The 26,997-nt window shown below is 38.5% G+C and overlaps 1 protein-coding gene and 1 long non-coding RNA gene across 2 annotated transcripts; both read right to left on the bottom strand.

Annotated features, from left to right (window-relative positions):
• Nucleotides 1–2,468: 2,468 nt before the first annotated feature.
• LOC148790040 (GDSL esterase/lipase 7-like) lies at nt 2,469–4,194 on the bottom strand. Its single transcript, XM_088892587.1, has 5 exons — nt 3,940–4,194; nt 3,737–3,853; nt 3,390–3,635; nt 2,892–3,144; nt 2,469–2,762 (listed from the first exon to the last, which is right to left on the bottom strand). Exons 1-5 carry the CDS (start codon nt 4,192–4,194, stop codon nt 2,551–2,553), a joined length of 1,083 nt encoding a protein of 360 aa, XP_088748713.1. The 3' UTR covers nt 2,469–2,550.
• Nucleotides 4,195–26,427: 22,233 nt separating this feature from the next.
• On the bottom strand, nt 26,428–26,997 carry LOC148790039 (uncharacterized). Its single transcript, XR_016079425.1, has 3 exons — nt 26,852–26,997; nt 26,662–26,741; nt 26,428–26,500 (listed from the first exon to the last, which is right to left on the bottom strand). It is a non-coding gene; the product is annotated as an uncharacterized LOC148790039 (long non-coding RNA).

The following is a 26,997-nucleotide window of genomic DNA, read 5'->3' as shown; positions in this document are numbered from 1 at the left end:
TAAGACCGCCGGGTATAAACCACCAGCTTTGACAATTCCTCGCAAATAATTAAATTAGACACATTTATTATGTTTTTACTAATTAAATTAAGATAGTAATTAAATTTGATACACCATTGAAAATTATGGATACATTATGGTGATCTAGAATTGAAAGCCGCCTCTGGACAAAATCAACACTGGTTGTCGAAACAATTGCTCTAGCCGACAAAAGAGTCTTTTGGAAAATCAACACTGTAGCTGGAACTGAAAGCCTCCTTTGCATTTTACACTCGAGGATTAAAGAAAAAAACCATAATATCTTTTGGGTATTTATGTCTTGGAAATTCAGTAACACAAGCACCAAAGAGAGGAAGCCTGGTTTCTCAATTCTCAGGACTAATTAATAAGGCATGGATCGGGTCAGAAGTCGGGAGATAACAGAAGAAAAAGGCTATTTGCTACTCCTTCGCTTGCTACTGCCTCTTTCCGTGTGTTTTCTCATTTTTCTCTGTTTCCAGTGAGAAAGAGAAAGCTTTCTCTGAGCTCAGGGTCTATGGCAAGGCTGAAACCTGGAAAGCCTACAACCACTACTGCTCGAGGAAGTTCCCAACATCCCTCTAAGGGTAGTATTCCTGGCGATCATGCATAAATGAATCGGTCTATACAGTTAGTGGGGTTTTATTTTGAAATTTGATGAATAATGAAGGGCAAATTCAATATTTCATTTTTTTGTTAGTATTTAACGACGTGTCAATTGTCAAAAAACTTAAGGATACTTTAAGATAATATGTAAACAGTAAGGATATAATTTATCAATTTCGTGACAATAGGGGCAGTTTAAGAGATTTACCTTTTTTTTTTTTTTAATTTTACTGTCGTGTTTGTTGATATTGGATTAAGAAGTGCTTTGACATATTGCATTTTGTGATCTTCCGTGGTTTGTAAGCTTTCTTTATCATGGTGATAAGGGCTGATCTATCTACTCGGGCACCGTAGCCATATTGGTTTATAGATCCTTATAAGGGTTGAAGTAGCCAATTCTTTGTTGAGATCTTCATTAACATCCAATATCACATTGCATACATCCTTCATTGGTCTGATGGTTGTGACATCTAAGATGTGAGTAATAGCGTTGGGCTCACATAAATTCGACAGATAATTTAGTCTAGAATTGTATCACTATAATACTTGAACTCCTGAAAACTATTAATTTATTCTAAAATCATTAGTCAACAATAAGTTATATATGAAATAACAAAAATGCCCTTCAAATGTCATCAAATTTTCATTTTCAACCAAGCATATTGAACAGTGTCTAAACATTAAAGGCAAGGCTTAAAAGCTTAGAGCATCCTTCTAAGGCTTGAAGGTAAAATTCTCGATCACTGCCTTAGATACATTTTGAACACTCCTACAAATCCTACATATATCTTAACACAATAAAATTAATGTTGAAATAACCATAAGTAATATATAAAATGCATATTTTAATAGTATATATGGAGAGATACATTATAGTCAATGTGGCGGCATACTTAGATATCATACAACTTTATTACTAACGCATCAATTAACACTCAAAACATATTATATAAAATTGTATCATACAACTTTATTTGTAGAAGACTACCGGGTTTTTTTTGTCTTAAATCAATTCAATTTTGATTTAGTGCTATCATACAATGAGGAATCATTCGTCTCCGCATACCCCAAAACTTGAATATTTGGAACCTTAGCCAAGCCAAGCTTAACATTTTCTGTATGAATGTGTCATTTGGCTTGCGAGTAAAGTCTCTCGGTGCTTTAGCCATGAATTTCCTTGTTGGGCATGAAGTGTTTTGAGCAGCCCAATCTAATGCACGACTCCTTTTGTCTTGGTTTTTTGTTAGTGAGAAATCTTGTTATCTATGGATCTGGGAAAGGTTAGTTTATGTCCTCCCATCCTCTATCCAGAGTAAATTTTGGGGTTGAAAAAAAATTATACTAGTAGTCAGTGGATCACACACTTCACTATTTTTTTAACTTCTTTTACAAGTCTCTTTTGTTGAGAGAGTACAGAGACTCTTGACATTCTACAAGACTTCACCTATTGAGTTCGTGAGCATCATCAATCCACAATTCATCTTTGGTTTTCAATTTTATGTGATGATATTTCTCTATTTATCTCTTGTAATCAACTTATTAATACCATAGAGAATGTCTTCATTTAATTTTGTTTTGACTATTTGATTCTCCATCTTATTTTGGTGGACTGTGAACCCTATTATTAACCTTTGACATCCAAAACTGTTCCACCCGGGTGCTTTGTCTGCATATCGAGATTGGTAAGAGTTTCAGACGATTATATTTATGCATTTCCAGCCTCACTCAAAAAAAAAAATAGCAATTTACCAACAGATGGTCCTTTAATACCATTCGAACTGTAGGGGAATCATGTGAAAAAAATGACTCGATATATAGCAATTTGCCAACGTTGGTTCCACAGGTTTCGATCAGATAGATGGAACATTTAAAACCAAAACAGAAAAACAGAAGAGAGAGAGAGAGATGGTCCTCTATTGTTGCTTTTCAACCTTGCACGAGCTGTTGGATGGTTGGAGAACAGACAGAAGAATCATTAAAGCAACGGGTTCCGATGGTTGAATAGATAGCTTCAGTGAGGTGCATACCATCCCAGAAGGCATGTCTGCCACCGTCGGAGCACGAAACTAAACCTGGAATGCAGGTCCAAGCTCCATTGTTCGCCGCAATGCAACATGGGTCTGTTGTATCTCCTAGCCCTGATAAAGAAAATCCACAGATGTTATGTAAATGCTTACATTTGCTGAGCAGTAGTTAGTTATCAGAGAATATATAGTAGGGATTATATATTCAAGGGTACGTAGAATTAGTTCGATATCAATGCTCACCATATTTTGAAGGATTTGTGATCATATCATGTCCAAGCTTCGAAAAATATCCCAGTGCAAAGGTGGAGCCTTGGAGCGAAGTTGTCAATTGTTTCAGCATTGCAGGAAGCCCATCATTGAAGACTGATACAACCTGATTTAGTTCTTCAACACATGGTCCTTCGTGTGGTACTAATCTTGTAACTATTGGCATGCACCCAATCGGAGCAATCTCGAACACTAGAAACTTCCTGGCCCCCAACTTGTAAAGAGTCTGTCCATTTATATATTTGTCAATAAATCAAAGGATAGATGCACCATATATATATATATATATGCTATTATTGCTCTTCTTGTTATTGCCATCAAGGTTCCAATATTTAACATTCATAAATCAATATGATCCTAAGATACCCATTTGAATTATCTTTTCATTGCACAGATTGCAGTGTAGTAAGACCCAAAATCGAACCGGCCGGATGGTCAGACCATGAACAGTGAATGGTGGTGGATATTTACCTCCAAGCGTTGAGAAAGTATGTCTTTGAGTAGTTGAGCAAATGCTTGAGGAGTGTACATTAAATTGGGTTTAGAAACATAAGACACAAGGTAGCCGCCGTAGTCATTGTTTCCAATATTGATAACAAAGATGGACTTGGAAAGGTAGTCTGAAAGCTCTTTGGAGCTGCCGAAGTGTGGTTGCAGCTCCATCTCTATAGTCTTTTGGAACAAGACGACCTGATCATCTAGGTTGAGGCACTTACCCTGCACAAAACCCATTAGTCCAAACTGGAGAAAACAAAAGAAACCGAGAGAGAAGCAGTTAAATATGTATCAAATGACTAGTAGTAGACATGATTCCTTACGAATTCGCTTCCAGTCAATGGGAGAATGCCGCATGATCCGGACGCATAATTCCGGCCAGTTATTGTACCAGACTTGAACAGGTTTATGGATGGAGGAGCGAATGGTAGCCCAAGTTGAGATGAACACAGCAGAAGAAAATTCTAAAACCCAGAAACAAATTAGTTTTGGGTTAATTTCAATGTTTTACATATTGACACCATGACTCACCAATGTAATCTGCGACTGTTTTGCCATTGGTGAATCTCCCCGTGACGCCACCGGCAAAGTCTACCCCATATGGCAGGTAATTCGCTTTGGCAATTGTTGGTAGAAAATTATTGTTGCCACTGTCAAGCAGAGAGTCTCCAAACACGTACAGTGCTGGTGCCAGAGGATTCTCTGCTATGGCTACCAAGGCATGGGAGAAAATAGTGAAACAAATGAAAACGAGGGAATTGGAATTAGGAGATCTTCTCATTCTGCTCAAAATTCTTTCCAGCAGGAGTTGCAGCCTGTGAAGGAAATGAGTTGCAGGAAGTTTAGTTTTGGAGGGTTTTAAAAGATTTTCTGTTCACTCCACACCCGAGAATTCAGTTTTCACTGGTTATGGGTAATTAACTATTTTTGTTGGACCAATAAACGAATTCAACCAATGGAACCTCCAGCAGTTACAAATCAAGTCAAGACTGATAACTGTTTCGGTCTTGTTTTCAAATTTTGTAATCAAAATACAATCTGTATATAAATACTCACACCAACACATCAAATGACATGAGACTTTCAGACTCCGAATTATTCTCCAATCATTTATATAGTCAGGCTACCGTTATTTTCTTATCTTTCGATCTCTCAAGGTATATCCGTATATCTCCTTTCATTAATGGCGTCGTCAGCAACACGAGGCTTGACTACACCTGAATCATCTGCAGGCTGCAGCAACGCAACCGTCGACACTATTTTGTTTCAAATCAACGGTTTAATTAATCGGCCAAAATACAAAAACCTCCCCTAGTTTCGTTGTAATAAATACCTCCCTTGAATTTTTGTTAACAATACCTTCCTTCCGTGGAAAACGTATACATTTAAAAGATTATCACTAGGGCGTCATTTAAAGAAATCATAAAATACCATATTTGCCCTGTGCACTATCTCTCAATTTCCTTCATTACTGCACGAGCTACATACAACTAAAGCTGCAACGTGGGCCGGGTTGGCTTAAACCCAACCCCTAAAAGTCAGGTTGGGTTGGTCAGGTTGATACTCGGGTTAGGGTTAGGGTTGACCCCTCAAACAACCCAGCCAAACCCAAACCCGATTCTATAGTACGTATCATATATAAATATATATTATATATAAAATATCATACATTGGTTTATTTATATGCATGATAGTTGTATAGCCCCTATTACATAATATCATTTATTTTTTTAAGATAATCACCTCACTTAATCTTAATTGGAAATATCAAAACCTTAATAACATTTTTTATGTTTTTTGAATATTTTATTCTTTATCTCCTCTTTGTTGTTTGCCACCATAGTCCATAAAAGATCTATTATAAGCTATAACTCATAATAAACTTTAATCATTTCAAACACTTTTTTTTTTGAATTGTGTACTTAAAGAACCAATAAAAACATCAACAAATAAATACTAATAAAACATAGAATTAATATATGTAGTGAGAGTTGAGTTAAGATCTGAGATTAAGAAGTTTTAGGAGATTTTAAAGGATGGGAAGAAAGTTGGGTTGGGTTAGGGATTTAGAACTTAGGGTTGGGATAGGATTGGACTCAACCTGACCTAACCCGGCCCAACTTGCAGCCCTAGCTACAACTAAACATGTTCATGGATCAACCTTGGCTGGGATTTTACCAAAATTTGAATGGGCCCAACCTGAAGCCCAAGTAGGACAGAGTGTAAAGTCAAGCCCAAAGCTCCACCCAATAATAGGTCTAGGTACAACCATGGCCATCAAACCACTCTCATTCTAATGAATGAGGGGATCCTTAGTTGAATTCGTTCATTTTCATTTGAAGGAATTCTTTCTCCCACTTAAGCCCAAACATCTGCCCTCCAAAAGGTATACTGGAATACATTTATCATTGATATCGCGTATCTGCATTTTTAGAATTTCAGAATCTTCAATCCATTTGTCATCACCTCCATTTAATCTGTTAGCCTGTGCTTTCTTCAAGGCTAACCGCTACTCAACAATTTTGCTTCATATTTTATTTGGAACTTCAGAAAGGCGATTAGGGCTCTGATGATAATTGATAAAGTCAACGGGAATTGATCAGTTAGTCATTGTAATCAATATTAAACCCAATGGCTACTTCGACTAGTTTTTTGAGCAAAGAACCTAAAAAATAAACCGAAAATGGTGTATATCTCCAGTCTTAACTTCAATTCTAAAACTTGTATAAGGAATAGAGAGGCCGATACTCACCAAATAATGATTCTAATGTAGTTGTATAAACTGTTTGGATCCTAGGAAATTATTTACCTAGGTGTTCCATAAGCATTCAAAATTCTCTTTGGGGTTCAAGAATTGAGATAGCGGCTAAGAAAGAATGATATTGTTTGGACTTTGAAGCCATTGTTGTAGTTTTAGCATCTTCCTTAACTAAGTTTCTGTTTGGCATCAATGTCATTGTCCCAGAAAACGGGGACACATCAGTGCCACGTTGGAGAAAACAATGCTCCATAAAATGTCAATATATTTGGAACCATTTTTTATAAAAAATGGTGTTCCAAGCCAAGCTTGGAAATCAAGAAGGCATGGTTTGGAGCAACGACGAATTTGACATTTTCTCAAAATGGAGCTCGTTGCTGCCAATGAGGAAGACATGATGTGGCAATGACGTGGACTTCCTATGATGGGTACCAATGCTGAAAATAAATATAGAAACACTAGTACCTAACAGAAGGTGTTGTTGTTGCTCCAAGAAACATCCTACCTAGCAGCAATGTTTCCAAACAAAAAAAAAGACACCATTTTCGTAGAAAATGGTGCTTCCAACCCACACATCAACATTAATCTGCAACATCGATGCCAAACATATACTAAAGCTTCATCAGAGCTAATCATTGCAATATGGAATTGAATTTAGGGTACTTTGATCATAGAAATGTGCTTCCCTTCAATGCTTTTTTGGCCTTTGAGGTTGCAGCAGTGTGGCTCGGAAATGCTGATAATATGGGAAAATTGAAGCTCTTTTGGATTTCAAACAATGAATTTAGAGCTGCATGCATTCTTGGACCATCACCATGTTAGTTTTGCCAAGTGATGCTGGTGCGACAACCTCTTATTTCTTTCTTTCTTATTGTTGGATTTTAATCTCATAAGATATTAAATCCAATGGGTTTGATTGGTCAATTACATGAGAAATTGCACCTACACACTTGATTAAAAAATTAGCTTTTCTCTTACAAAACCTAGTTTTGAACTTGTCCCACATTAGAAAATTATAAGCTTTGTTTTCAGTATTTTAATAGGAGCTGATTTACACCTCTTAGAAATAGTAGAGAAAAGTATGGGGGTTTGATACTACACAATATGCGTGCATGCGTGTGTGTGCGGTGCATTGAAGCGCTTTAGACGCATGTGCGTGTGTATGCGGTGCAATGAGGCGCTTTAGAAGCACATTTTGCTCACACTTTGCACACACCCGCGTGGCTTGCGAAGGGCGGCTTTGGTTTTGGTGTGATGTTGACTATTGATCACTGTTGATGAGATCAATGGTCATGATTCAATCGGGTGTGATCAAGAGGCACAATTCAAAAACAATCATAATGTTTGAAATTGTGACTATTCAAGGTGCCTTCTCTAAACCAGCACCTAGTTTTTCTTCATACCTCTTCATAAACTATTTAAGGAGCATGAATCATACTTCAAAAACACACAATTTCGAAATTCACTTTTTCTCTCTCCCAGTCCGGTCTTCTACAGTCTCATAGAAGGATTCTCCAGAGATTCTTCAACTTTGCTGGTTACAGATTCTTGCCCAAGGCTCTATTGTATCCTGGGAATGGATTTGCCTGTAACCCAACAACAAACTTAGTGAAACTGAGTAGGGGTAAATAATGTTCTAAAGACAATGTCTTCAAACGCGCCTCATAGCTTCTCCTCCAAAGTTACAGTGACCCCATTTTTCAACAGTTATCACATCAAAGAGGGTTCTAAATGTGAATATTACACATCTGATAGATAGGCAAGAGCTATTTGGAGAGAGAGAGAGAGAGAGAGAGAGAGAGAGATAGGTGAACAAGGATCACGGCATATACTTAAAAATTGAAATATGGAACTAAGTTACTACGTTATCTTTCAGAATAGGAAAACAATAGCAATACAAGGTCATTACTTTTAAGTCAATAAAAACGCAAATTAATCGACATGAACTCTCAAATTGTGGTTGTGCTTTACTTCTTTGGTTTATTTAGACTATAGAAGAGAAGAAACTATTTATGGTGGGCATGACCTCAGGCAAACACGTATAGAGGAACTTGTGGAGTCTGTGTTCCACATATTTTCTCCTTCCTCAATGTTCTTGTAATCAACTGTGGGCATGTACGGATTCAACTAGTTAGTCGTTGGGTGAGATATCTATTCCTGTGTTTACTCAACCCAGTAGAATAAAACAAATGCAAAGAGAAACAAGATAGGCCAACGAGAAGGAATAACTAGTTGAAACATATCTAGGTCTGACAAGGAAGAAACATATCTTGGTCTGAGTATGTCCTGGGTAGGCCAATGAGAAGGAATAACGCAAAGACTAGACTTGATCTTGGTAGAAGTTGTGGTGCCATTGTCGTTGCCACATAGGTGGTTAGTGACATTTTCCATTTGGATTAGTAACAAAAGTGTAAATTCAGTATTTAAAAAAGTTATGCATCAATTAACATTTTATGTCTAGGTCAATGACGAAAGTGAGGTTTTTGTTGAATTTCTTAAAAGATCAGGGAGGTATTTGTTAAAATGAAACTATAGGAAAGGTTTTTATGATTATAATAAAACTGACCAAGGATAATTATATCCTTTTGGACAGCTTAGTTCATTCTTACAGCCTTGGCCAAGGATCTTTGGGTAGGTAGATGAATCTTTCCATGCTGATCTAAATTCCTTAACTAATCTGATGTATAATAAGGTGATGATTAGATTGTCAACCCAGTTTATACTGCATGGATAGAATAGGACCAAATCTCGCGCATGTAGAAAGGAAATTTCACCATTGCTTCTTAGGGCAAGTATTGAATTGGACGATTCACCAAAGATCTTGATTAATCCTATTAATAAGTAACTAAGGCTTAGTTTGGAAGGAGTACAAATGCAAATATGTAGAGTGAAAAATCTTATATTTTGTATTATTTTTTATGTATTTGCACTATACATATTTGTATTTGTATTCTTTACAAACCGAGTCTAAAGTCAACACACTCATGTAAGACAGTGTTTGTTTTATTAAAACACTAACATGTTGAAAACAATTCACGTCTGCACCCTACAAACACCCGTGTATTGGGAATATCTCTAAATGACAAGTATAGGAGATGTTCCCAATGCATGCTATGGAATCTATTAAGGTAAGTTCACATTAGATATATAGTCTAATTGTCATTGCCATTTGGCAAGATTCCATGTTGAATATGGAGGTGTTTGTCAAGTCTTTTGAATGGGTTTTTAACTTTTCAAAGCTTGGAAGATCAAAATTTGGTCTTTTCTATATGACAAGGAAAGATAAGAAACTAGAAAAGGCCTATGCCCTAAAAAGCTCATTAAAGCTTGTTGAAATAATTTAGTTATTTGTGTTAGGGTCTGTTTGGCTAGTTAAAGCATTTTTTATTTCTTTTGTGTTTGTTGTTGTACTCACTTACAACAGGGGCACAAGGGTCTTTTCCCTTCTTATTTCTACCACCCTATATAATATAATAAAATCTAGCGCCACCAACACCATTCCATTGCCAATCTCTTCTCTTCTCTTCTCCCTTCTCTCTTCTTTTTTTTTTTCTCTTCTCTTCCTCTTACTTTTGGCCGGCCACACTGTCAAAATGGTATTAGGACTGAGAGAATAGATCAAACAAGCTTCCTTCCTTTTTGTTGAATCTGGGTGGAACAAAGATCTAAATTTGGGCTAAAGAAAATAGATCTACAAGTGGTACAATCCTTCATTTTTTTCTCTCTTCCTTACCTTCCTTGGTCATGTTCCAAGTGAAAAATCCAAATGAATCTGGATTGTTGAATGCTGTCAGACCTTTGTGAGGTTTATACCTCTTGTTTTTTGGGATCGTGTGATCCTATTCCTATGTTAAGGTGATTATAAGTCACGGATGACCTATTATCTCAATTTTTTGGCTTGATTATAAAAGGATCTCTCCTGCTGATTAATGTTCTTAGAAATTCTGGAAGGCTGGTAGGTTGGGACTGTTAAACTGTATAGGTCTAAAATTTGCCGAATCTTGCCTTTTTTTGTCTTGAAATTGGTACTGTTTGTGCTCAAACTGTTTTTCAAACACAAGTGTGTGGGTGTGGATTAAGTACGTGTGTGGAGCAATTTTGTTTTGGAGTAAGGAGGGATCCTAAGTCCGGTGTTTGGGACTAATTATCTGTTTTGACCATGTTATCTGAGAATTCTACTACTTTAAATATTCTAGGGAGCCAAAATGGAGTGAGTGGGGGAATGGATATGAGTTTCCCCATGGTTGTTATTCCCTTTGATGGTTAGAACTACCTTGAGTGGTTTAGGGGAATAAAACTCTACATCACTGCTAGGGGAAAAATATGATACATCAATGGGAGAGTAAAGGAACCGAAGTACGGAAGTGCTAAATATGATAGGTGGAACCAAGAGAATAGTATGGTGATGTCATGGCTCTTGGTTTCCATGCTACCACAAGTAAAGAAGACTTTTATGTGGGCTGAAACTACTTGTGAAATATGGGAACAAGCAAAGTCCACCTATTTAGAGCAGAGACACACTATGCCAAGATATATCAACTACAAGTTGAATCCTCTACTTGTAAGCAGAGGGAGAGGAGTCTCTCGATGTACTATTCTGATTTAACATCGATATGGGAAGAACTTGATCACTACTAGAATGTGAATTGGAAGTGTGATGAAGATGTAAAGGCGTATAAGTCACTTGTATCTCAACAACAGGTCTTTGCCTTTCTCCTAGGGATGAATCCTTCATATGAGTCCATCAGGGTGCAAATCTTGGGTAGTAAAGACTTGCCATTAGTTTAGGAGGTACCATACCTCTCCCACTCGGCCTTACCCTTTCTAATGTATTATATGTTCCAAAATTACCTATTAATTTTCTATCAATTAGTAGTATAACTCACTCCTTGAACTGTTTAGTCACTTTTTTTCTATCTTCATGTGTGTTTCAAGATTTGGCCTCGGGGAAGACAATTGGTAGAGGAAGCATGGTGGATGGTCTCTATGTGTTGGAGAATCAAACTTGTCTTGTGGCTACTGAGTCCATGAGTTTGTCAAGTGAGAATCAAGCCTTTTTATAGCATATTCGTCTAGGTCATCTTTCTTTTGAGTCATTAAAAGTTATGCTCCCAAAGTTGTTTGAGTCCTTGTAAATGAGTTAGTTACAATGTCAGGCATGTCAATTGAGTAACATTGTAGAAGTTCTTTACCTTTGAAAAATAAAAAATCTGAATTTCCATTAAATATCATTTATTTTGATGTTTAGGGCCCACTGAGGCTGGATATAAGTACTTCATTACCTTGATTGATGATTACTCTAGATACACTTGGGTTTATCATATGTGATCTCGAGTTGAAGTGCCAAAAATTGTGAAAGACTTTTAATGCATGGTGTTCACTCAGTTCCAAATTGCAACCCATATCTTCCAGTCAAACAATGCAAAGGGATACTTCCATAGTGATATCATGGAGTTTTTTTGCTTCAAGTGGGTCACTTCAGTGAAGCTCTTGTTCTAGGACAGCCCAACAAAATAATGTTGCTGAATGAAAGAACCGTCACCTTCTCGAAGTAACTCGTGGCTTATTAGTTCATATAAATGTGCCAAAATGTTTTTGGATGGATGCAGTTTTGTGTGCTAAATACATCATCAACCGTATGCCATCTTAGTTACTAGAATATAAGGCCTCACATCAGCTCTTGTTTCCTATAGCTCTATTGTCCACCATTCCGATGCATGTTTTTGGGTGTCATTACTTTGTCCATAACCTGTCCTTTACTCGAGGTAAGCTTGATCCTCAGGCTATTCTTTGTGTTTTTCTTGGTTACCCTTTATCTCAAAAGGGGTATCGCTGATATGATCCTACTTCTCGCAAATACTATATCTCCATTGATGTATCCTTTTTTGAGAATCAACATTTTTTCTTGGTTTCTCCTCTGGGGGAGAGTAGGGTTGAGGAGAAATAGGTGACTCAAACTCAACTACCTCCTTACTTGATCCTCCTCCATTCCGGGTTTTTCATCATTGCCATAAAAGCCAACAAAGTTCAAGAGTTGTGTAACCTAACACTATGCAACCAACATCATTAGATTCACCAGAGGCAGATCTGTCTCATCAACCAGGTACACTTGCTCCTATTAATATGCATGTTCATCTAAATGTTGATTCACCTATCATCAATGATCTTGATGTTCCTATTGCTAAGAGAAAGGGTGTTAGTTCTTGTACCACTAACACCCTATCTCTAATTTTGTGTCCTATGATCACATTTAACCTTTATTTCGTGCATTCCTCTCCTTTGTAGATAGTGTCCACATTCCTAAGAATGTGGTAGCAGCTTTATCTAAACCTAAATGGATAGATGCAATACATAAAGAAATTGATGCATTACACAAAAATGGCACTTGGGAGTTGGTGGACCTTCCTGAATGAAAGAAACTAGTGGGTTGCAAATGGGTGTTTATAGTGAAACACAAGGCTGATGGAACTGTTGAAAGGTACAAGGCTAGACTGGTAGCAAGAGATTTTATGCAAGTATATGGAGTAGATTATGCAGAGACTTTTTATCCAGTAGCCAAGATAAACTCTATCAGGGTCCTTCTTTCATTGGTAGCAAATCTTGACTGGGAACTTCACCAATTGGATATAAAAAATGCTTTCTTGAATGGTGACTTGGAAGAGGAAATGTACATGACCCAACCTCTAGGTTTCTATGCTAAAGGCAGTGAACAAAGGTGTGTAGGTTAAAAAAATCTTTATATGGGTTGAAACAATCACCTCGAGCTTGGTTTAGTAAGTTCCACTTAGTAGTTCAATAGATGGGGTTCAAACAATGCTAGTCATATCACACTCTATTTGTGAAAAGAGGTAAAAGGAGAATTGCAGCTCTTATTGTGTATGTGGATGATATAGTGATCATTGGAGATTGGGAGGCTGAAATACGGAAACTAAAAAAATTCTTAGCCACTCAATTTGAGGTGAAAGATCTAGGCCCCTTGCGTTATTTCCTTGGAATTGAAGTTGCCCGCTCTCACAAGGGCATTTTTATTTACCAACGGAAATATGTACTAGATCTACTAGAAGATATAGGCAAACTGGGGGTAAAACCAATTGACTCACCAATTAAATCTAATAATCATCTGGGAGATAGTCAAAGGGAGTTTTTGAAAGATGTGATGAAGTTCCAAAGACTCGTAGGGAGATTCTTGTATTTGTCTATGACAATGCCTGATATTGCTTATGCAGTGGGTGTCCTTAGTCAGTCATGGACAACCCAAGGACAACTCACTTTAAAGCTACAAAGAGGATCCTTAGATACCTCAAGAAGTTTCCCAGAGCTTGTTTGTTGTTCCAAAAATATGATCACTTAAAGGTGGAAGTATATACTGATGCTAATTAGGCAAGAGCAGTCGATGACCGAAAGTCTACTAATGGGTATTGTGTCTTTGTAGGAGGAAACCTGGTCACATAGAGAAGTAAAAAACAAAGTGTGGTGGCTAGATCTAGTGCTGAGGCAGAATATAAAGCAATGTCTCATGGGGTTTCTAAAATCATGTGGATAAGAAATCTGTTAGGTGAACTGGGTTTTGCAGTGAACAACCCTATGTCACTCAACTGTGACAATAAAGCTGTAATCAATATTGGTGTTAATCTAGTCCTGCATGATAAGACGAAACACATTGAAGTGGACAATCATTTTATAAGAGAGAAACTTGTAAATGGAGAAGTGTGCACTCCATATGTCAGCTCAGAATAATAACTTGTAGATATTTTCACCAAAGGTCTTTATCATATGCGACACAATGATTTGTATGACAAATTGGGCATGATTGACTACCGATGAAGAGGTAGGTCTATTTGAAGCTATGAGATTGCTATTATCCACAAAAGTACATCCGAAAATTTACAAACAATCCAATAATTCTGGAATAGAGGATCAACATCAGGAACCAATCTCTACTTACAGTCTCAAAGAACTTGATGCCATATTCATCATCAAGCACTTGGCCCTTTGAAGTGGGCACAACCTAAAAAAAGGATGGATCTATCTTATTTCAATATATTACTTGAAAATGATGAAGACAAGAGAAAGCCAAATCCGAATTATCTTTATTTCAACATATTGAGAAAAAAATAGCACCACACAAGTACCAGATTAAGGTGGCTGATTCTATCAAGAAAAAAAAAAAAAAAGATCAAGGTGACTGATTCAATCAAAACTTTTCTTCATTTTCCTTTTAAGCATGATACATGGGCCCAACAATCAACCCCAACAATGTAACTCAAAAGCAAGCACTTCCATAGCCAATGAGAGAGCTCATGATCTGATGGAGGCCCATCACAAGGCCCATCTCATCCCTAGGGGCGGCAGCTCCTAGGATAAGGATAAGGATAAGTTAACTAAGATCCAAGAATTCAAGATAAACAAGGGATCTAAGAATCCAAGATTAGCAAGACTCTTCCAAGATTAGCAGGATAATGCAAGACTCTTCCAAGATTATCAAGAAAGACTCCAAGAAGCATCAAGAGTAGCAAGATAATCTAAGATCCATGCATCTAGGGAGATCGGACGGTGGAGATCAACCAAGGAGAGTTCGATCCTATCAAATTAGATATTTAGATCTATCCTAGTTATTATTTCCTAGTTCTTTTACAATTTCCAAATGTATTATAAATACTGCTTTTTTCCCAAAGTTAGTCATCAATTCATACTTCAGATTTTCTTGAGTTCTCTTCTTTGAGTTTTCGCCACCTTTTCCTTTTCTCTCTCCTAGAGAAATCGGTGTTATTCACTAGGTGCTAGCGAACGCCCGGTGCTTGCATAGTCAGCTCCGGTTCTCATTGCTTCCACGCTGCGTCAGGTGGTATCAGTGTAGGGAATTCGCCCAGTCATGTCCAACCCAGACGGTAGCAGTCGCAACCCACCCCGTAACGGAGATCAGGGGTTTCCAGCTGTTTGGAGAGCAATCGAAGAATAGCGTACAACCACACGTAACATCGAGCAGCAGTTGGCAGAGATGGCTGAACGACTGCGAACCTTGTTACGGGAGGTTGTCCTACGGAACCGGGAAAATCCACAGTAGATCGAAGGAGACAACCATGACAGACCACCCATCGCTATTGCGTCCCGATGTCCAGTTCTTGACGACGACAGTGATGAGGATTTCGAATTTGGTGGGGTTCCAGTTCTTCCCGGCAACGACAGAAACGGTAGAAATTGGCACAATCAAGGTAATTTCAATCCCCGTAGGAATAATGATGAATTTAAACTCAAGGTAGATATTCCTACTTTTAGTGGAGATCTTGGCATAGAGGGACTTCTAGATTGGATCACAGAAGTCAATAGGTTCTTTGATTACATGGAGATACCAGAGGAAAGAAGGGTAAAACTGGTAGCTTTCCGATTAAAGGGAGGCGCATCTGTTTGGTGGGAACAGATGAGAGAGACCCGGATGAGAGAAGGAAGGGGTCATGTTCGAACCTGGAGGCGCATGAAACAATTAATAAGAGGTAGATTTTTACCTCCTGACTATGAACAATATATGTTTGAATCTTATCAGAGGTGTGCGCAGAGTTCTCGTAGTGTTAACGAATATACATCTGAATTTTTGAGATTAGCTGAAAGAAACCAATTATCTGAAAGTGATAACCAGCAGGCAGCCCGTTATCTAAGCGGTTTGAGACCGTCCATCAGAGACAAAATTGGTGTACAAATGGTTCTTAGTGTGCAGGAAGCAAGGAACTTAGCCTTGAAAGCAGAATTAATGTTCCAGGACAAGGCACGCAGTGATAATTATCGCCGGTACAGCGGGAGCGACAATAGACCGGCAACTGTCGACAGGAACAAATCAGTCCTGGCAGTACAACCTTCTCACCTGGCAAGTACAAGTAACGCCAGTAAGGCTACTACAGGAGGACATACTCGAGGTAATCCTTCCAATCCTCCTAAACCCAGTAACCCTTATGCAAGGCATGCTGCTATTAAATGTTTTAAATGCCATGAGGTTGGACATAGATCCAGTGACTATCCCAGGAGGAAGGCAGTTAATATGGTTGAAAGAGAGGAGTAAGAAGATATTGAGGAGGAAGTATATTGTGGGCCTGATGGGGAGGATGAAGAGGGTCCATATGAACATGAGGAGTATACTTGTGTGGTAAGAAAATTAATGTTGTCCCAGAAAAATAAGGATACTTCTCAAAGGCATAGATTATTTCGTACCAGATGTACTGTCAAGGGAAATTTATTTAATTTAATTATTGACAGTGGTAGCTAGGAAAATATTATTTGTAGGGATGTCATCCAACAATTACAGTTGATTCCTGAAAAACATCCAAACCCATACACAATTGGGTGGATCAAGGAAGGAGGTGGTGTACGAGTGGAAGAACGCTGCAAGGTACCTTTTCAATTGGTAAGTACCATGATGAAGCATATTGTGATATTGTAGATATGGATGCTTGCCATATTTTGTTAGGGAGGCCTTGGCAATTTGATACAGATGCAAGGCACATGGGTAGGAAGAATGCCTACCAAATTGAAAAAGAAGGTACACGTTATACTTTGTTACCCATAGCAGAAAAAAAATATTCCAAATGCTCCAAAGGCACATGAAAAGAATTTCCTTACCATCACCCATCATCATGCTGAATTTGTTAACGAATGTAAGGATACTCATGAGATACATTTGTTAGTAGTAAAAAGAGAAGATGTTAGTGATGAAAATACAATTCCAGCTGAAATACAGGGACTACTGGATGAATTTAATGATGTAGTTCCAGAGGAGTTACCAAATGAACTCCCTCCCATGAGAGATATACAGCACCATATTGATTTTGTCCCAGGTGCTAGTCTACTTAACCTCTCACATTACAGGATGTCCCAAGGAGAATGAAATCTTACGGGAAAAGGTAGAAGAATTATTTAAAAAGGGACACATTCAAATCAGCATGAGTCCTTGTGTAGTACCTGCCTTATTAACACCTAAGAAGGATGGCAGTTGGAGAATGTGTGTCGACAGCAGGGCCATTAACAAGATCACCATTGGGTACAAATTTCCCATTCCTAGGCTGGACAACATGCTGAACCAACTAAGCGGAGCTGTAGTTTTCTCAAAAGTAGATCTTAGGAGTGGAAATCATAAAATCAAGATCCGTCCCGGAGATGAATGGAAGACAGCCTTCAAGACTAGAGATGGTTTGTTCGAGTGGTTAGTCATGCCTTTTGGACTAACCAATGCACCCAGCACTTTCATGAGGCTAATGAACCAGGTATTGCGCCCCTTCATTGGTAAATTTGTGGTAGTCTATTTTGATGATATTTTGATATACAACAAATCTATCACTAAGCATGTGGGACATATTAGGGAGGTCCTGAAAACATTGAGGGAAAATAAATTATATGCTAATTTGAAGAAATGCATCTTTATGAATGATAATTTATTATTCTTGGGATTTATTATAAGCAAGGATGGTGTGAAAGTAGATGAGGAAAAGGTGAAAGCCATTAGGGAGTGGCCGACCCCATCCACTGTCACAGATGTCAGGCGATTTCATGGGTTGGCAACCTTCTATAGGCGCTTTATTAAGAATTTTAGTAGTACCATGGCTCCCATTACTGAATGCTTGAAAAATGGTAAATTTCATTGGGGAGAAGAACAAGAGCAAAGTTTTGCTCTCATAAAAGAAAAGTTATGTACTGCTCCTGTTCTTGCCTTGCCAGATTTTAATAAATTATTTGAAGTTGAATGTGACCCCAGTGGAGTTGGCATAGGGGCTGTATTGTCCCAAGAGAAAAGACCCATTGCTTTCTTTAGTGAAAAATTATGTGAAGCCAGGAGAAAGTGGTCTACTTACGACAAGGAGTTTTATGTTGTGGTTAGAGCCCTGAAAACATGGGAACACTATTTAATTGCAAAAGAATTTGTTCTCTACACTGACCATCAAGCCCTAAAATATCTTAGTGGGCAAAAGCAATTAAGAAGTGATTTACATGCCAGATGGTCTGCTTTCCTAGACAAGTTCCCATATAAAATTGTGTATAAGACAGGACAACAAAATAAAGTGGCTGATGCACTTAGTAGGCGTGTAGCTCTCATCAAGACCCTCAGCGTTGAGATTGTTGGTTTTGAGTGCCTAAAGGACTTATATGCCCAAGATGGAGACTTCCAACAGGTATGGGAGAAATGTGTAACTAACCAGCCAGCAGAGGACTTCTTTATTTATGATGGGTTCCTTATGAAAGGGGAACAACTGTGTATCCATCGCACCTCCCTCCGCGAAAAGATCATCAGGGATTTGCATGGGGGTGGATTAGCAGGACACTTGGGAAGGGACAAAACAGTAGAAGCCGTTAAGGGGCGATATTACTGGCCGAAATTAAGAAGGGACGTGTCTACCATCGTAAGCAGGTGCTATGTTTGCCAGACAACTAAGGGACAAACCCAGAACACAGGTCTCTACAAGCCCCTACCCGTTCGTACTGCTATATGGGAAGACTTGTCCATGGATTTTGTGCTAGGCTTGCCAAAGACCCAGAGGAACATGGACTCCGTCTTCGTGGTGGTTGATAGGTTCTCAAAAATGGCTCACTTCCTCCCATGCAAGAAAACAGTAGATGCATCCACAACAGCCAAATTATTTTTCAGGGAGATTGTTCGCTTACATGGGGTACCCAAGACCATCACTTCAGATCGTGACACACGGTTCCTCAGTCATTTTTGGATGACCCTGTGGATGATGTTTGATTCATCACTTAATTTCAGTAGTACAGCCCATCCGCAGACAGATGGACAAACAGAAGTGGTAAACTGGACCTTAGGAAATTTAATCCGCAGCATATGCCGGGAAAGGCCAAAACAGTGGGACTTCGCCATTGCCCAGGCTGAGTTCACCTATAACAATGCAGTGCATAGTTTTACAGGCAGATACCCATTCTCCATCGTATACATGAAGGTCCCTAACCATGCACTGGACTTAGTGAAGCTACCCAGAGTACCCAGCGCAAATACCTCAGCAGAACAAATGGCAGAACAAATCCAGTCCGTCCAAGAAGCCGTGAAGCAGAAGCTAGAGTAATCCAACGCCAAGTACAAGATGGCCGTAGACAAGCACCACCGACCTCAAGTGTTTGATGTAGGTGATGAGGTTATGGTCTTCTTAAGGAAGGAAAGGATTTCTGTAGGTACTTACAACAAGTTGAAGCCTCGGAAGTATGGTCCATATAAGATTGTGAAGAAGATTAATGACATTATCTATGTAGTAAATTTGCCAGATCATATGGGTATGTCCAGGACCTTCAATGTTGCTGACCTTCATCGGTACCTGCCGGAAATAACACTTGCCTACCCTAGTCACGACTCGGGGTCGAGTTCTCTCCAAATGGGGGAGAATGATGGAGGCCCATCACAAGGCCCATCTCATCCCTAGGGGCGGCAGCTCCTAGGATAAGGATAAGTTAACTAAGATCCAAGAATTCAAGATAAGCAAGGGATCCAAGAATCCAAGATTAGCAAGACTCTTCCAAGATTATCAGGATAATGCAAGACTCTTCCAAGATTATCAAGAAAGACTCCAAGAAGCATCAAGAGTAGCAAGATAATCCAAGATCCATGCATCTAGGGAGATCGGACGGTGGAGATCAACCAAGGAGAGTTCGATCCTATCAAATTAGATATTTAGATCTATCCTAGTTATTATTTCCTAGTTCTTTTACAATTTCCAAATGTATTATAAATTTTGTTATTTTCCCAAAGTTATTCATCAATTCATACTTCAGATTCTCAGATTTTCTTGAGTTCTCTTCTTTGAGTTTTCGCCACCTTTTCTCTCTCCTAGAGAAATTGGTGTTATTCGCTAGGTGCTAGCGAACGCCCGGTGCTTGCATAGTCAGCTCCAGTTCTCATTGCTTCCACGTTGCGTCATGATCCATCTTAAACAGAGTCTTTTAAAAGCAATAGGAACAAGTAAAGCACAAGCATAGAAACTGAGGTGAAGGCCTGAACCAAAGTTAAGTGCCACTTATTGGAGAAAAAGTAAATAAAAACACACACATACACACTCCCACAAAATGAGCCTCGTCTGTGAGCCTAAGTGGACCAATGCTGCCCTTAACTAAACACTGCTAAACCACCAATAAAGACATGCAAATCCAAGGGCAGAACCTTACCCTTTTACTTTCATCCATATCAGCTTTGTTCCCCACCAGTATCTTGTTCACATTGTCAGAAGCATGTTGTTCAATGTTGCGAATCCAATTCCTGATGTCTGTCATCATGGCAATAAGCCAATTTTAATGAAAACAAGAAGAAAACTGAAGATTATAAATCAAAGATCCACTATTAGCAGTGAAACAACCTCCTCCATAAAGTAGATATACACAGAAACATCAACATAAGCACCAACCTGGCGAAGTTCTTGATGATAAAGCCAGAGATATACACGCATCATGTGGGAATATTGTGACCATGAGATATACACGCATACTTGAATTATGAAAACTGCCAAAATTAAGAAGATCTTTTAATAAAATAAATATCGAAAGAATAGAAATAGCAATTCACAAGACTAAAATACTTCCACCAAAGGTCCAAAGTTCATTGTTAAATCTGAATGATTTTTAGTTCCCAAATTAAGACATCATCTTTCTAGATATCAACTTCTCAGATGTAAATACTGACAACAAATCTACACACAGAAACATCATCTTCGCCGGCCATGGTTTTGCTGTTGTGGCTCTAGAGGAACACCACCATTGTTTTGGTTGGGTGGTGGCAGTGGAGGAGCATCAACCTGGCTTGGCTGGAGTACCGGTGGCAATGGAGGAACACCCACATGGTTTTCATTCAGTAGTTGCACCAGAGGATCACCCACAAGGTTGTGATTGAATTGTTGCAGTGGCAACGGGGGAAACGGGGGAACATCAACAAAGTTGTAATTCAATGGTGACAGAGAAGCAACAATGCGCCTCCGTCTGAGTGGTGGCACTGGTGGAACTGTTGAATCATCACCGTGCTCTGTTTTGAGCTCTGGTGGTAGAACTGAAGCTTCAGCAACACACGGAGACAACGTATCATGCAAGAATCACTTAACTGCCGAAAGAGATCATTACAGCTTCCGTGCACTGATTTTCAAGGGTTATCTGCACCATTAGTGTGCAGATTCGAGTTGGATTCCAGTAGTCTGAATCCAATTCAGCAGATCCATGAAGTAACCCCATATTTGTGAACCTCTGGTCGTTGTTAGGAAAATTCTACCGGTACTGTAAATTACTATGCTGCAGAGGTTGATCTGGTATACCTTCGTTAGTGTAATAGTTTTGCTCAGGATCTTCCTTATGCATGTTAATATATTCACCACAAAATGATGATTGTGTGTATGGGATATCAAGATCACAGTGATTATTGCCGATTTCTCTGGCTTCACCATCAACCTTCGCCTTCTCTCGATTTCCCACCACCCGAGTCGTTGCCGATTTCTCTGGCTTCTTATAAATCTGGCAAAGAACAAAGTCGTCCAAATGCATCATAAATGAAAAGAAAAAGATTAGGGTTTAAAAGAAAAAGAAAGATTAATTCAGTATTTAAAACGAAAGAGTATGCTCAAAATTAAAGATGAAACTCGATAAGAAAGACATAAAAGAAAAGTTAGAAAACTTGCTCAGGTATCTAAATGAACAAAATAAAATTAACGAAGAATGCAAGAGAGCCGGTGCAAGGAAAGAACAAGACAGTCGGATCAGATATTAAACCTTGGTGAGGAAAACATAAGAAGGCGGCTGGAAGACTTGCTCAAAGCATACTGGAATGAACAACTGATTAAAACTAATGAAAAGAATGGAGGCTTCCCCTTGTAGAATACCAATGCCTTCTTATACCCGATGTGCACACCGTCACTGTAAATCGATTTATCAGCTCCGGTGGTCTTCCGATACCCATCTCTGGCAAATCGGTTCGACCAAGATCCATTCCGGTACTTTCGATCTCTATGGGCAAAGAAATAACATGACTTCTGCCTCACGTAGGTTTCATGTTTCTCTGTGTATCAATGGATACATTAAATACACAGCAGAGAGAAAGAAGAAATCAAGAAAGAAAAAAAGATTATATCCACCATCACCCATGCCAAGAAGAAGCAAACCTGTTAGTGCTTGTGTAAGAGAAACCACTTTAATCTTGTTCGCAGGCAACCGTTCATTTAAAAGAATTTTCTGCAAGTAAGAAACGACGAGTTCTTCGTCGCTTGGAGTGAATCTGAAGCCAGGTGGAATGTCGGAGAAATCAACGTCACCTCAGGAGTCGCTGGTCTTACTCGGACTCTTCACCGAAGTTGGAGTGCTGCTACTAACGTCCTCCATGGTTATGGTTTTGGGTGGGTAGAGATTTTTACGAAAAAAAAACTCTTCTATTTATATCAAAATTCCAGATAATTTTTACTTAGAGATTTTTAGATAACAATTTCAAGATTTGTATTATAAATCTTTAATCTTATCTTTTCATCTATTAGAGACAATATTTACAACCCCCAATTTTCCTGATCTCAGCGGGTGGGGTCAACCCATCACAATTATTAGGCGGAATAAATTCAAAATCATAGACCAGAATGAACCATCCCGATTAAATAATCGACATTCACAACTACAATCATTTAAATAAAGTAGCAAGCATCCATGCGATGCACGAAAAAATTTGAAATATTTAATAATTTTATTTTTCATTTAATAAAAATAATTATTGTTAATTGAATATGAATAAATATTTTTAGTTTTATTAATAATTTGCAGTAATTTTAGTAATTTTTGTTCTTTTTTATTATTTTATAAAATTTTGATTAACTTTAAATAAATAAAAATAATTATAAAAGTTAATATTTTTTATTAATTATATAGGAATGACAATAGGGAGGGTTCAGGGCAAGGCACCCCATCCCTTTACCTGTCCTGTCCCCAATGTCACGCGGGTTCAGGGCAAGGTAACTGACCGTGTATGATCTTGGTGCTCTTAGCTAGAGGGCAGTTTGGATGTTGATGCTTAGCTGGCCGATTGAATTGTAAGAGAAACTCGATGAGGTCGCTCTAATGCTTAAGTTAGTACTTGCTTAGTAGATTGTGAGCTGGAAATCAGTAATCTAAAGAACTAGAATGCACTTAATCGTGCGTACCTAGGTACTGGGGGTTGATGCCTTTTTATATTTTAGCTGCCGTGAACCTCAAAGAACCTCTCCGAGATCTACGAACTGAGCCAGAGGAGTCCATTCCGCTTCGGGAGGTGATTAACGTGCTAGCTGATAAGGCTTATTGTGTCCACTCAATTCGGGCAGGATGAGGATAAGGCCTACGGTTGCGCGACATGATCCTGGACGATTCGGAGGTAGCCGACGAACTTCTAGAATCTGCTACATGTTGTCTTCGGCAAATTTGGTCATCCGAGGTACCTAGACCTTGGTGCTATCCGAGATGACCAGGTCGCCCGAGTTGACTTAATTCACTGAGAGGGCGGGAGGTGTTAAATCATCATCAAATTGGCGGGCCACATCCACGTGTCTTCTGCTTTTCAAGTCGGACCAAATCACCCTTCATCAATTGCCCCCCACTCCTCAAGCAGGGGTCTCGACCCGGTATGAGGAATCCATGACAAGCTGAGGTGAATTTGGCCTTGGTTAGGTAAGGTTAATGGGCATGACGCAGCAATTCTCCAACTGTGTCTAGCAGTTAGGTAAGGTTAATGGGCAAACTGTACTGATCTTGTTTTGAGGGTTCCATTGGAGCCAGTCTCCAACTATATTGGACTGGAACCAGTTTGTGATATCTACCACTTATGTGAGATTTGAAAGGGGAAAGAAAGAATGAAAATCTGTACTTTCACTTGATAAATTAATGGCCAATCCAATCTGAACTATCAGTCGTCCAATAGGATGAACTCCATTTGTCCTTCTGTAACCATTTCTGATGGTGCTTGGATGCATGATGCTTATCTTGGACTGGTATCCAAGTTTGAACGAGGTTTCTATCAATGGAGAAACTGAGATCCAAATCTTCTGCTGGAATTGGAACAAAATTAGGAACTTGGTTCATGAGATGATGGTATAGTTGGACTTGGGCCTGAAAAGAAAATGCATGGCATAAATCATTAAGCTAAATTTGGGCCTGATAAGCAGTCGAGCCCATGTTTATCAGATGGGAGGTCACTAAATCAGTGCCTCCAAAACCTCTAGTCAATGATCACCCATACTGAGTAGTGAGTATGGGCCACTGGGACGGAAATTAAAGGATTTGAAGTGAGAACATGTGCTGGAAGAGTGAAACCAGCAAAGAGCAAACATAAGAGGGCCATTGCTTGCTTCGAATCGACAACCATTGGTAGACAAGTTATTTTAATACATTATATATGTGATTCTTATATCTTATATCTTCTCCGAAGTGGCAGTCTTGGCGTTATTCAGGGTAAAATAAAATGCTGTTTAGTAGAATAAACTAAAGGAGAATAAGCTATTTTATATTTAGAGTTCCTTAGTCCTTGTGATTCAATGTTTGAGAATAAAGAATTCCTTGCTTTCAGTGCTAATGCATTGGAATGTAGAAATCCTCCTTGCAATCCTATGGACTCGAGAACTCCAACTTTTCAATGCAAACGATTCTTATGTACAGATTCATTTGTTTTTTTTTTTTTCCTTCTCATTCTGATATTGTTGGAAAGAGTGGTCCAAGATAAGTGGTGAAAGCTAGGAAGAAGATTATCAATATAACAGATTAACAATCATAAGCAAGGCCCTTTCACTGGCGAGATTTATTTGATCAGTTTTAGCTGGAGAGAAGTTAACACTACAAGAAAACCGGTCTAAGCCGGCTTAGGCCTTAAGACTGCCAGCTTTGATCTAAGGCGGTGGTCTTCAGTCCTCCCCCTAAAACCTTTGCTGGTTTAGATGCAAAAGACTGCCACCTTAGGTGGCCAGTTCAAATTGCTCTAAAGCAGCGATCACACCGAGCCGCTGGCTTAGCATTAATCAGGCAGCGGTTTAGACCGCCGACTTAGATACCAAAAGACCGCCACCTTAGATTTCTATCAAACTCCCTTGTGATCTTAGGTGGCGGTCCGAACTGCCGGCTTATATGCTAAATGGCCGCCACCTTATGTGTTGTTTGTGGCTAAACTGGCGGTTTCATGACCGTCAGCTTAGATCTTTTTTTTTTTTCATTTTTTATTTATGCTAGGTTAATTCTAACATTTTTTTGGTCATATTGATAGCTAAGCCGGCAGACATGACCGTCGGCATATACCTATTTTTTTCAAAAAAAAATGCATATACCCGCTTAGTTGCAACATTTTTGTGGTACTGAATTATTTATCGATTTAACATTTTCATACCTGTTTAATACAGCAAAACCATTTGATAAAAATCAATTTAAAATGAAATGTATTAATTCAAAGATTATATATTAAAATATCCAAAACATTGTTCAAATACAATATCCAATTGACATATAAATAGTAAAAGAACTTAAAAAATAATCGAATTCTCTAATAATGCAGCACATCTTCCAATGTCTCTGCACCTAGAAGAATTGCATCACTTCCTGCACCCATTCAAAAGTGAAACAAGTATAAATCTACAGTACCAAATAGCTCCTAGACATGTAACATCAAAAAAAATAAAAAAGATGCATGGACCATGGAAAAGTATGAGGATCTCCCACTTGGGATATGACTTACCATCCAATACGGCACTTGCAACATCAGTAGCCTCAGCACGAGTTGGTCTCAGGTTATCAGTCATACTGTCCACAATTCGGGTAACAACTACAGGTTTTCCAGACATGTTGCACTTGTAGACAGCAGATTTTTGAAATAAGAAAACCTGATCACAATTCAGGAAGATTTTTAAAATAAGAAAACCTGATCACAATTCAGGAAGATTTTTGAAATAAGAAAACCTGATCACAATTCAGGAAGATTTTTGAAATAAGAAAACCTGATAACAATTCAGGAAGGATAACGTATCATATCCAGGTTAGCTCCAATGGTTAGCATAGCAAATCACTAATACCAGATGGTTAACCAACAACCAGTGTTCAATGGGTTGGCAGATTTTCTAGCCAAACAAGGGGTACATACGACTAAGCTATGTTGGGCTCAATTGTACATAGGATCTCATCAAAATGGGTTAAGCCCTGCAAGAATCGAAGAAAGGTTGCATTACTCACATTGTCATACAAGCACTACCGTGAAGAAGATGGTCAAAACTACGTTAATTTAGAATGTACTAATAATATTTTGGAAGCTTACCTCAACATTTTCAATCTTTGCAAAAATCTGAGTCTGACTAAGGTCACCCAATTTAGTAAGGTACTCACGAGCCTGCATCACAGCATCAAGCTCATTATGTTAATTAACAGCTAATTTTATATATTTAATCCCAGAATATTCCTTGGAAATAGATTACATATGCACATGTATATACATAAACTATTACAAGGAAAATAATCTAAGCATGAATGTTCACAAAAAGCGATTCTTACATGACGAACATCCTCTGCATGACGGGTATACGACAAAGACAGAAAATCAATATTGTTTCCGACACCCATGTAGTTATTACCTGAAATAATCAATGAAATATCATGAAACATAATGGACAAAAACACATAGGCAAGCAGAAAAAAACCATATCATTTAGTGTGAGAAGATTCAAATTTTAAAAGCACCTACTCAATCTGAAAATCAATGAAGATCAAGCTAAGACTAAGAGATCCATAATCACTACATGAAAGTTGCTAAGTAATAAATCTTTCATTTTACATCCAATGTAGCAGAGTTCTTTATCATGCAAACTACATGTTCCCCCTTCAGTTCAG

Source organism: Nelumbo nucifera, chromosome 8 (assembly GCF_055504915.1).
Source record: "Nelumbo nucifera cultivar China Antique chromosome 8, China Antique-T2T, whole genome shotgun sequence".
NCBI lineage: Eukaryota > Viridiplantae > Streptophyta > Magnoliopsida > Proteales > Nelumbonaceae > Nelumbo > Nelumbo nucifera.
This window is presented reverse-complemented; position numbering and strand designations above follow the sequence as displayed.

What these genes read in the sequence shown, in the direction of transcription:
- LOC148790040 (XM_088892587.1), bottom strand. Translation starts at nt 4,194, where the DNA reads ATGAGAAGATCTCCTAATTCCAATTCCCTCGTTTTCATTTGTTTCACT. An exon ending in CATTGACTGGAAGCGAATTC is followed by an intron (nt 3,636 to 3,736) that starts GTAAGGAATCAT and finishes GGTTTTGTGCAG; the next exon opens with GGTAAGTGCCTCAACCTAGA. An exon ending in TACTTTCTCAACGCTTGGAG is followed by an intron (nt 3,145 to 3,389) that starts GTAAATATCCAC and finishes ATAAATGGACAG; the next exon opens with ACTCTTTACAAGTTGGGGGC.